The 12069-nt window shown below is 45.5% G+C and overlaps 1 protein-coding gene across 9 annotated transcripts in view; it reads left to right on the top strand.

Moving 5' to 3' along the window:
* The window catches only part of LOC143290350 (mucin-like protein), a 163971-nt gene that overhangs the window by 77732 nt on the left and 74170 nt on the right, over window positions 1–12069 (top strand). For all 9 annotated transcript variants that reach the window (XM_076599713.1, XM_076599710.1, XM_076599711.1 and 6 more), the window contains 5 exons: window positions 381–608; window positions 3496–3603; window positions 6228–6384; window positions 9323–9584; window positions 10732–10952. In XM_076599713.1, coding sequence (XP_076455828.1) covers window positions 381–608; window positions 3496–3603; window positions 6228–6384; window positions 9323–9584; window positions 10732–10952 — 976 coding nt within the window. The remainder of the gene's footprint in view (window positions 1–380; window positions 609–3495; window positions 3604–6227; window positions 6385–9322; window positions 9585–10731; window positions 10953–12069) is intronic.

The following is a 12069-nucleotide window of genomic DNA, read 5'->3' as shown; positions in this document are numbered from 1 at the left end:
GTGTGTGTGTGTGAGGGAGAGAGAGAAAGAGAGAGCTTTGTGTATGTGCTTGTGTGTGTATGAGAGAGAGAACTTTGTGTGTGTGTGTGTGTGTGTGTGTGTGTGTGTGGGCGCACGCGCAGTTGTGTGTATGTGTTTGTGTGTGTTTGTGCACATGTCTCTCTCTCTCTTTCTGTGCTTGTGTGAGTGTGTGTGGGTGTGTGCACGCGCGCATGTGTGTATGTGTGTGCACACATGTGTGTTTATGTGTGTACGCGCGCGCGCGCATATCTGTGTGTTTCTGTATGCGTGCGTGCGTGCGTGCGTTCAGTAGCGTGTGACCCATGTCACTGAACGTTGCCCCGAACTCCCCCCCCCCACCCCCCTGCCCGTGTCCACAGATCAGCACCAATGGCTACGTCATCTTCAACAGTGACGTGTCCCGCCCCTCCCTGCCCGCTAACCTCAGCACCCCCACCCTCACGCCCCTCTCCTTCCTGGCCCCCTACTGGTCCGACATCCACATCCCCCAGGCCGGCAGCACCACCTGGGGGGACTCGGGCCTCTACCACGTCACCCTCAGCCTCCAGGACACCTACAGCGATGACGTCACCATGGGCCTCTTCCAGGTGAGCCTGAGCGGTGAAAGACGAGTGCGGAGTCCGTAACAGTCGGAAATTGGGGAAGGTGTGTGTGTGTGTGTGTGTGTGTGTGTGTGTGTGTGTGTGTGCGCACGTCTCTCTCCCTCTCTCTGTGCTTGTGTGAGTGTATGTGGGTGTGTGCACGCGCGCATGTGTGTATATGTGTGTGTGTGTGCACACATGTGTGTTTATGTGTGTACGCGCGCGCGCATATCTGTGTGTTTCTGTATGCGTGCGTGCGTGCGTGCGTTCAGTAGCGTGTGACCCATGTCACTGAACGTTGCCCCGAACTCCCCCCCCCCTCACACACACACACACACACACACACACACATACACACACACACACACAAAATGACTGTCAGCTTGGAAAACGAGACTCATTTTTTATTTTTTTATAAAATGCACCTACGACGATAAAATGAAAGATGGCTGTTGAGTCTGCATCAGTTACAAATGGAGGACGGTTTAAAGATAACTGTTTGGTTGGAATACAAGACTCACTTTTGATAAGAAGCGCGTACGACGATATAATATGATGAAAAATGACTGCAGTGTCTGTTACATATGGAGGAGAAGAAAAAAAAGAGACTTAGGTTGAAAAACAAGACTCACTTTTGATGAAAATCTTGAACGACGATGAAATGAGAGATGACTGCTGTGTCTATACCGATTATAAATGGAGAAAGTTTATACATAGCAACGGTAGGTTGGAAAACAAAATTCACTTTTGATTATAAAAATAATCGAACATTGCCGTTATCCTCGAAAAAAAACCCGTTGAACTGCACGAATCGAATGTCTGATCAATGAGGTGTCACTGTGGAACTGATCGGCACGTCTTTTTTTTTTATTGTCAAAGTTAATATGAACGCGACGAGACAGAGTGAAATAATCATGATTTCAAAAGAATAAAACCTCAGTTGAGACTTCCGAAAGAAAATGTGCACTCCCCTTGCTGGCATTGCTTTAAGTATTTGTATTTCTTTTTTTTAATTTTTATCACAACAGATTTCTCTGTGTGAAATCCGGGCTGCTCTCCCTAGCGAGAGCGCGTCGCTACACTACAGCGCCACCCTTTTTTTTTTTTTTTTCCTGCGTGCAGTTTTATTTGTTTTTCCTATCAAAGTGGATTTTTCTACAGAATTTTGCCAGGAACAACCCTTTTGTTGCCGTGGGTTCTTTTACGTGCACACGGGACTTCGGTTTATCGTCTCATCGGAATGACTAGCGTCCAGACCACCACTCAAGGTCTAGTGGAGGAGGAGAAAATATCGGCGGCTGAGCCGTGATTCGAACCAGCGTCCTCAGATTCTCTCGCTTCCTAGGCGGACGCGTTACCTCTAGGCCATCACTCCACTTATGTATCCTTCCATCATTTTATCTTATGGTATTTTCCCTCAGTGCCTGAACTGATGTGAACTTTCCTGCCAGAGAGCTTCTCTTGAATAGATCTCGTCGCTGAGTAACTGATGAGAATCTGAACTGTCGCCTCCATGGAATGTTTTAGAACGAGTGCTGACGACAGAGACTTCCATCGACGCTTTACGTCAGTCGGTTGACGGTCGAGCGGGGATCCGTCATTATTTCTGTCTGCAAGTGAAGATAACAGCAATTCGAGGATAACGGTACCACACTCGATAAAATAAACGATAACTGCGGAGTCCATAACGATTGCAAATGGAGAAAGTTTGTAAATAAGAACAGTAGGTTGGAAAACAAGATTCACTTTTGATTAAAAGCGCGATTAAATGAGACATGACTGCTGCATTTGTAACAATGACCGATGGGGAAAGTGTAAAAACGATACTGTAAGGTTGGAAAACAAGGCTCACTTTTGATAAGAAGCTCGTTCGGTGATAAAATGAAAGATGGCTGTTCAGTCTATACTGATTACAAATGTAGAAAGTTTATAAAAAGAAAACCGTTTGCTTGGAAAACGAGACAGGTTTTGAAAAGAAGCGTCTATCATTTCAGAACCTGTGTCTGTCCTTAGGGACCGTGTGGGTTGGGAACGATAGCGGTGATGAAAGCATAAACGAACAAAAGCTTGGAGTGTTTATTAATCAGTATTGGGAACGACAGTGGTGATAAAGGCATTAACGAAGGAAAGCTCAAGTGTTTATTAATCAGTATTGGGAACGACAGTGGTGATCAAGGCATTAAGGAAGAAAAGCTCAGAGTGTTTATTAACTCTCTCCATACGAACGGCGAAAGAGACGACGTTAACAGCGTTTCAGCCCAATTACCATCATCAAAATATTGCAAGCGGAAGGCTCTTACACTGAAGAGGTGAATGTTGACAAAGAATACCACAATTCTGACGACGGAAGCTAAAGGTTGGGTCATTCAGACACCCACTGGACATCCGAGGGGATTGTGTAGAGGAGAAGAGAGGACTGTCCGTACTCATTGGGTTAATCAGTAAAGAAAGCAAGGGTGGACAGAAAAAGTGAGTATACCCTACAGATCAGGTTGATGATATTCCTAGAGGGAGAAAGTCACAAGAGATATGAGAAGGCCTGTAGTGTGGGAAGGGGGTGGGGGTGGGTATATATATATATATATATATATATATATGTGGATATAATAGAAATAAAACAATACAAAATTATTCGAATGATAAGAAGAAGAGAATAAGTATATAATAACTGATAATAAGAAAAAGATTAATAACAACGACAACAATATCAATAATAAGAATAATTCCAATATTGATGGTGCTGATGATCATACTACTACTACTACTGCTACTGCTGCTGCTGCTCCTGCTACACTGAGCTACTGCTGCTACTACTACTGCTAAAATCATAATGACCATAAATAAAATGCAAATGAATGAATTAAACCAAAAATGCTTATTTCCCTATTTTAAGGACTACACCACCAAGGCAGGTCTGACGGACTTCAAGCCCATTTTCATCGGCGTGGTCACGTGGGTCAACGTGCTGCCGTACAAGGCAGAGGACTTCCCCAACTTCCGGGTCAGTGACTGTCTCCACTTAACTTTGGTTCACTTCCGGGTCAGTGATTGTCTCTACTTAACTTTGGTTCACTTCCGGGTCAGTGATTGTCTCCACTTAACTTTGGTTCCCAACACTCAGCACTTCCGGGTCAGTGATTGTCTCCACTTAACTTTGGTTCCCAACACTCAGCACTTCTGGGTCAGTGATTGTCTCCACTTAACTTTGGTTCCCAACTTCTGGGTCAGTGACTGTCTCCAGTTAACTTTGGTTCCCAACTTCTGGGTCAGTGACTGTCTCCACTTAACTCTGGTTCACTTCCGGGTCAGTGACTGTCTCCATGGATCCACTTAACTTTGGTTCAGTTTGGTTCCCAACACTTGAATCATATCACCGATTGACCCAAGTTTACAGCTGGCCCAACAGCAAAGTGAGAGCTGTATGATCAATGGTTTCTCGGTTGTAATGGGAAATCATTTACAGCTGAGTCTTTTGTGAAGGACTATGACTCTCAAACTAGGAGGCAAAATTGCACTGTCTCTTAGAGCTGCAGCCTTGGGGGGCATTCACACGCACGCACGCGCTCACACACACTCACGCACAACACTCACGCACACACGCACACGCACACACACACACGTATGCACGCACGCACACATTCATTTCCAGGTCAGTTACCTGTTTGTTGTATTTCTTGTCGTTTTTTCCCCCCATATATCCTCGTCTGTACCACAAGAAACAAAATTTCGCGGCACAGTGAAGATATAGGAATACACAGCCTTTTTTTTTCTTTTTTCTTTTTTTATATATATATTTCATCACAGCTTCTGCAGTGAATTCAATTCAGTTCAATTCAGTTCAGTTCAATTCAAAATACTTTATTATCTGCTTCAACCAAAAACAGAAAATTTTCTTTAGGCTCACTTAAAAAAACCAAAAAAACAAACAAACAAAAAAAACAAAACAACAACAACAACAACAAAAAAACACCACCAACAACAAATGACCAATTTCCCAAGAGTGTAAGCCTATATAACGAATAAAAGGATTATTCTTCTTCGTTCGTGGGCTGCAACTCCCAGGATCACGCGTATGTATACGGGTGGACTTTTACGTGTATGATTGTTTTTACCCCGCCATGTAGGCAGCCATACTCCGTATTCGGGGGCGTGGGAGTGCATGCTGGGTATGTTCTTGTTTCCATAACCCACCGAACGCTGACATGGATTGCAGGATTTTTAGCATGCGTATTTGATCTTCTGCTTGCGTATACACGCGAAGGGGGTTCAGGCACTAGCAGGTCTGCACATATGTTGACCTGGGAGACAGGAAAAATCCCCACCTTTTACTCAGAATCGTTACCGAGAATCGAACCCGGGACGCTCAGATTGAAAGTCCAACGCTTTAACCAGTCGGCTATTACGCCCGTCATAACAAAGGGATAGAGTTACAGCCATTTTGGTTACAACATGGGCACTGTCAATCGGCCCATCAATGCTGACGATCAGATATCACAGCGGTTAAGGAAAAACACAGGGGAGGAAACTCTTCAAAGGAAGTTCTCAGTTGTTGATATTCTTGTTACCTTCAAAAGACGTTCCGAGTCCATATGATGATAATAACAATAATCACCATCATAATCATAATAATAATGTACATTTATACAGCGCCCTTTCTCTTTAAGAGCTCAGGGCGCTTTACATGAAAGAAAAATATTACAGGTTACATAAAACATTCATGACCACTCTTTCTCAAAACCCCCACCTCCACCCACACACTCTCCCTTTCCCACTCTACATACATCCCAAAGTGAGCTGACATGGGTGGTGCTGGAGAACAAGGAAGCTGAGAGTGCTTATAGATAGGTTTTTTAAAAAGATGAGTCTTTAGTGATGAGCGAAAAGCAGAAATAGAATCAGATGCACGGATATGATGAGTAAGGTTGTTCCAGATGTGAGGAGCAGCAAAGAAGAAAGAACGTTCACCACAGGTTCTTGTATTGACACGAGGAAGTTCCAGAAGATAACAGCCAGAGGAAGAGCGGGGATTTCTTGCGGGAGTGTAAACACTGATAAGGTCAAAAAGATCTGTAATGTAGGCCCTGCGGAGCGAAAAGCAGAATAGCAGAGACACGCAACTTTGTGATTAATTCTCGCTTCAATGGGGAGCCAGTAAAGCTCTTGTGCTTGTGTGTATGTGTGTGTGGAGACAAAGAGGGGTCATTGTTTTGAAACAGCATGACTTTGGCACTTTCAGCTGGCGACCTTCCAAGTGGTGATGGCCACAGTACTATATAGGTCAAGGGTGACAGAAAAGGTCATGTAGAAGAACTGTTGATCATACCTTGAGACTTTCAGCATCACAATCATCACGGTAACGATGATGATGGCTTTCTTGAGAATTTCAGCATTACAGTGATCATGGTAGTGATGATGATGTTGATGGCTTTTTCAGGCTTTCAGCATACCAATTATTATAGGTAATGATCGTGATGTTGATGGCTTAAAAAAAAAATTCAGCATTAGAATGATCATGGTGATGATCATGGTGTTGTTGGCTTTTTAAAACTTTCAGCATTACAATGATGGTGGTAATGATCATAATGATGGCTTTCATGCCAATGACCTTGACACTGACGGTTACAGCCGGCGACCTTCCAAGTGGTGATGGCGACGGACGGACGAAGTCTGCAGGGCAGGGTGGCTTGGAGAAGCACATGGGCACGCATGGCGGACTTCAGCGTGCAGGCCTTACATCACCTGACTGCAGACACTGCACAGTCCTGGGACAGCTTCCTGACAGGTACACCTTTCAGCTGTCAGTGACTACAATAACTCTGATACAATACACCTTTCAGCTGTCAATGACTACAATAACCCTGATACAGAGTACACCTGTCAGCTGTCAGTGACTACAATAACCCTGATACAGTACACCTGTCAGCTGTCAGTGACTACAATAACCCTGATACAGTACACCTGTCAGCTGTCAGTGACTACAATAACCCTGATACAGTACACCTGTCAGCTGTCAGTGACTACAGTAACCCTAATACAGTACACCTGTCAGGTGTCAATGACTACAGTAACCCTAATACAGTACACCTGTCAGCTGTCAGTGACTATAATAACCCTGATACAGAGTACACCTGTCAGCTGTCAATGACTACAGTAACCCTGATACCGTACACCTGTCAGCTGTCAGTGACTACAATAACCCTAATACAGTACACCTGTCAGCTGTCAGTGACTACAATAACCCTGATACAGTACACCTGTCAGCTGTCAGTGACTACAATAACCCTGATACAGAGTACACCTGTCAGCTGTCAATGACTACAATAACCCTGATACAGTACACCTTTCAGCTGTCAATGTCTACAATAACCCTGATACAGAGTACACCTGTCAGCTGTCAGTGACCACAATAACCCTGATACAGTACACCTGTCAGCTGTCAGTGACTACAATAACCCTAATACAGTACACCTGTCAGCTGTCAGTGACTACAATAACCCTGATAGTACACCTTTCAGCTGTCAATGACTACAATAACCCTAATACAGTACACCTTTCAGCTGTCAGTGACTACAATAACCCTGATACAGTACACCTGTCAGCTGTCAGTGACTATATTAACCCGGATACAGTACACCTGTCAGCTGTCAGTGACTACAATAACCTTGATACAGTACACCTGTCAGCTGTCAGTGACTACAATAACCCTGATACAGTACACCTGTCAGCTGTCAATGACTACAATAACCCTGATACAGTACACCTGTCAGCTGTCAGTGACTACAATAACCCTGATACAGTACACCTGTCAGCTGTCAGTGACTACAATAACCCTAATATAGTACACCTGTCAGCTGTCAATGACTACAGTAGCCCTGATACAGTACACCTGTCAGCTGTCAATGACTACAATAACCCTGATACAGTACACCTGTCAGCTGTCAATGACTACAATAGCCCTGATACAGAGTCCTTGATGGTCTTGGTTCGAACCCTGCTTTCGCCCTCTCTCCCAAGTCTTTCACTGGTAAATCAAGAGAACTCGTCCAGTCATTCGGATGAGACGATAAACCGAGATTCCGTGTGAAGCATGCACTTGGCGCACTTAAAAAAAGAACCCGTGGCAACGTAAGCGCTGTCCTCTGGCAAAATTATGTTGAAGAAATCCACTCAAATATATTATGTGCATTCACTCCAGGCCTGACAATACGTGTATGTGTTGGGTTATGCTGCTGGTCAGTCATCAGCGCACCAGATGTGGTGTAGCGTATTTGGATTTGTTGGAACGCTGTGACGCCTCCTTGAGAAACTGAATTTGGAAGCGTGAATGACGTGTCTGGCAACACATCACCGCTACCAACCATTTTCTTTCTTTCTGAAATGTTGTTGGAATTTCCTTCACACCTATCTTCGGTCAGAAACCAAGTTGTAAGCGCTGTACATACACGAAATGATTTGTACAGCAGGCTGTCAACCTGGGTAGAGCCAACTGACAGTTACGTGTGTGGGGGGAGGGGAGTGTTGGAGGGGGCTTCGTGGTGGTGATGGTGGGGGGCAGGGTACAGAGTTCAGTCTACACATGGCAGCCAGTTACTGACAGGCCAGAAATGTCACAGCCGGCGCCATATATATATATATCTGCTTCATGCTGTATTGTTGGAGGGGTAGTCCACAAGGGATTTAAAATCAGTCACACGAAGTTTCAGTTTCAGTTTCAAGAACGTGTCAGAGCGTGCAGACCAATCCATACACGCAACACCAGATGTCCGACCCTTCGCATAAACCGCGCAAATCAGGCCTTGAGTGCATGCATGCGTATCCGTGCATCTGAGTGTATTTCTTCTGTTCAATTTTGCCACAGGGCAACCCTTTTGTTGCCATGGGTTCTTTTTCAGTGCACCAAGTGCGCGCTGCACTCGGGACCTCGGTTTATCGTCTCATCCGAAGACACAATCTGTTGGGTTTTCCGGTCAGTCTGTGCAGAGAGGGTGAGACCGGAACGAAGACACACTCTGTTGGGTTTTCCGGTCAGTCTGTGCAGAGAGGGCGAGACCGGAACGAAGACACACTCTGTTGGGTTTTCCGGTCAGTCTGTGCAGAGAGGGCGAGACCGGAATGGAGACACGCTCTGTTGGGTTTTCCGGTCAGTCTGTGCAGAGAGGGCGAGACCCGAATGAAGACATGCTCTGTTGGGTTTTCTGGTCAGTCTGAGGGCGAGATCGGGTTTGGAACCAAGATCCGTACGGATACTGTGTTGTCTGATAAGCAGCGTCTTAACCATAATTGCAATGGTGATACTGTTGCTGTTGCTGCTACTTCTACTGCTGCCACTGCTACAACTACTGCTATTGCTACTACTTTTATTTTCTAATGCTAGTGCTGCTACTGCTGCTGCTGCTACTACTACTGCCACCGCTGCTGCTACTACTACTGCTGCTGCTACTACTTTAAATTGCTACTGCTACTGCTGCTGCGGCTGCTACTTTTAATTGCCGCTGCTGCTGCCATTGCTGCTACTACTCCTGCTGCTGCAGCTACTACTACTACTACTACTACTGCTGCTACTACACAGAGAAATGTGTTGTGACAAAAAAGAGAAATACAGATACAAACATTACCAAGTCTTCTGCTACAAGCAGCAGCTGGTGAATCAGCTAGGGCAAGCGCCAGACTCTGACTCCCCCCTCCCCCCCCCCACTCCCCACCCCCCTTCACTGTTGCAGACACTCCCAGCAACACCACCTTCAGCTTCCCCTCCAGCTCCCAGTCAGGCTCCCTGGAGCCCTGCGTGCAGTGGCTGGCCACTAAAGGGCCGCAATTCGCCCACAGCGGAAGTGACGGAGTGGCCTGCCCCTGCTGGCGGTCCCAGGCGGAGGTGGACCCGCTGTTTGTGGAGGTGACGGGCAGCACATTGGAGGGCAGCACGTGCTTCATCAGCCGTGTGTTCAGTCACCTGACGGGCAGGAAGACTCGGTGTTGCTACATGTGAGCGTGCTTCAGTGCCCCTTTCTGTTCCTCTGTGGAATGCTTTTTGATTTGGAACTGGAATCTTTTAGTTATTTCTTTCGATACTCCATAAACGTGTGCACGTGTTCCTCGGTGTATATTCTTATGTTTGTAACTGCTGTTGTTTTTGTTATTATTGTTGTTCTTGTTGTTCTTGTTGCTGTCATTATTATTAGCATTGTTATTATCATTATTATAAAATAGTAGCAGTAGCAGCAGTAGTATTGTCATCGTTGTTACTATTTAGTGGTTGAATGATTGGCTGATTGATCGATTAATGAATTAGTTATTTGGTTGGTTAGGGCTTGTTAAAAAACTGATGTCTTACGTGTTATTTCTTTATTATATATTGCTTTAACTGTTGATTTCTCTCTTGAAATCAATTCATGTATATGTGGATGTGACTATGTGATCTGTTTCGAATGCCTGAACTTGTGCATAGGTTTTTTTTTAAAGTGTATATCTTGATATGTTTGTATTGTGAACCACACAACAGCATGGCCATTTCTTTTGATATATGATGAAGCAGATTTGGCATGACTTGGGGTCTGGTTCAGTTGCAAATGAAGTTAAATCTTGTCAGCGCCCAGCTTTCTTCTCTGTCCAGCTGATATTTTAGGTATTTTCAGTTGTGACTGACGTGGGTGCTGATCCTGACTGCCTTTTGGCTCTGTAACAGTTCCGTCATTGCAGTATTCGGGGGATCTTGACGTCGCATCACGTTGTGTCACGCCGTGTAATTACAATGACCACCATCCCTCTAGTCGTGCAGACGATGATGATGATGATGACGATGACGATGAACAAGTAGAAGAAGTAGTAGTACTTAGCCCAACACTCAGCTTTTAACATAGATTGACAAAAGTTTACAGTTGGGCCAACAGCAAATTTGGAGCTATGTCATCAGTGGTTTCTCTCCACTGCAATGTAAAATCATTTACAACTTAGTCTTTTGTGAAGGACTATGACTCTCAAACTTGGAGGCTTTTGGGGATGTAACTTGGGCAAGACACTCTCCACTATAAACAAACACCAGCCCATATAGTCGGGACAGCCGTTATCTTCTGTTCTGTTCTGATGGTCATTGTCCAAAATAACTGTCATGCATCACTCGTGGTGACGACAGGGGAGGCCTGCAGAGTGACGGCATTACGCCCAACGGCATGATGTCCATCAACCCCACGGACCCATGGTACCCTGAGCTGAAGAACGCTACCCAGAACTCGGAGGTTCGGGCCGGGTACGATCAGTGCTGTTCCCCTTCCAACTACCACCCCATCACCTGTGGACAGTTCCGACAGGTCTTCCCCCGGGATAACTGTTCCCGCTACTCGGCTCCCGACACAGGTAGGTCTTCCTCCGGTGTGTTTGATTTGATAATTAAGATATGGATACTTACACAGCAGCTTGTCCTCGGTCGGAGACCAAGCTGTAAGCGCTTTATAAACTCGGGGTCATTTGCACAACAGACTGCCTACCTGGGTAGAGCCGACTGATGGCTGCCATTCAGCGCTCATCATTCGTTTCCTGTGTCTTTCAAGCAGGTTTCAGTCACGCACACATACACACTCAGACAGACATGTAACGTTTTAGGTGTATGATCATTTTTTGTTTTTTTACCCGTCATGTAAGCAGCCATACTCCGTTTTCGGGGGTGTGCATGCGAACGCTGACATGGATCACAGGATCTTTAACGTGCGTGTTTTATCTTCTGCGTGCATGTGCACACGGAGGAGGTTCAGGCACAAGCAGGTCTGCAGATATGTTGACCTGGGAGATCGGAAAAATCTCCACCTTTTACCCGCCAGGGGCTGTTACCGAGATTCGAACCCGAGACCCTCAGATTGAAAGTCCATTGCTTTAACCACTGGGCTGTTGCGCCATGTGTGTGGCGTGTGACTGAAGCCTGGGTGAATGGTGTCGTCTTTGTTCGCCACTTCCCGATTCGTCTGTTCCCACTTTGCTAATGTATGCAGTTTCTTCTTCTTCTTCTGCGTTCACTCGTATGTACACGAGTGGGTTTTTACGTGTATGCCCGTTTTTACCCCGCCATGTAGGTAGCCATACTCCGTTTTCGGGGGTGTGCATGCTCGGTATGTTCTTGTTTCTATAACCCACCGAACACTGACATGGATTACAGGATCTTTAACGTGCGTATTTGATCTTCTGCTTGCATATACACACTAAGGGGGTTCAGGCACTAGCAGGTCTGCACATGTGTTGACCTGGGAGATCGTAAAAATCTCCACCCTTTACCCACCAGGCGCCGTCACCGTGATTCGAACCTGGGACCCTCAGATTGACAGTCCAACGCTTTAACCACTCGGCTATTGCGCCCGTCAATGTATGCAGTTGATTGTGTGCGTGTGTGTGTGTGGGTGCGTGCGAGTGTGCTTTAATCTGTATTTAAAAAAAAAGAGAAAAAAAAGCAAGCAAAAAGTTCATTTTCTCAATCTGTGTTAAA

The sequence above is a fragment of the Babylonia areolata genome, chromosome 15 (assembly GCF_041734735.1).
Source record: "Babylonia areolata isolate BAREFJ2019XMU chromosome 15, ASM4173473v1, whole genome shotgun sequence".
NCBI classification, from domain to species: Eukaryota; Metazoa; Mollusca; class Gastropoda; order Neogastropoda; family Buccinidae; genus Babylonia; species Babylonia areolata.
The sequence above is the reverse complement of the archived record's forward strand: the minus strand, read 5'-3'. Positions and strand labels throughout refer to the sequence as shown.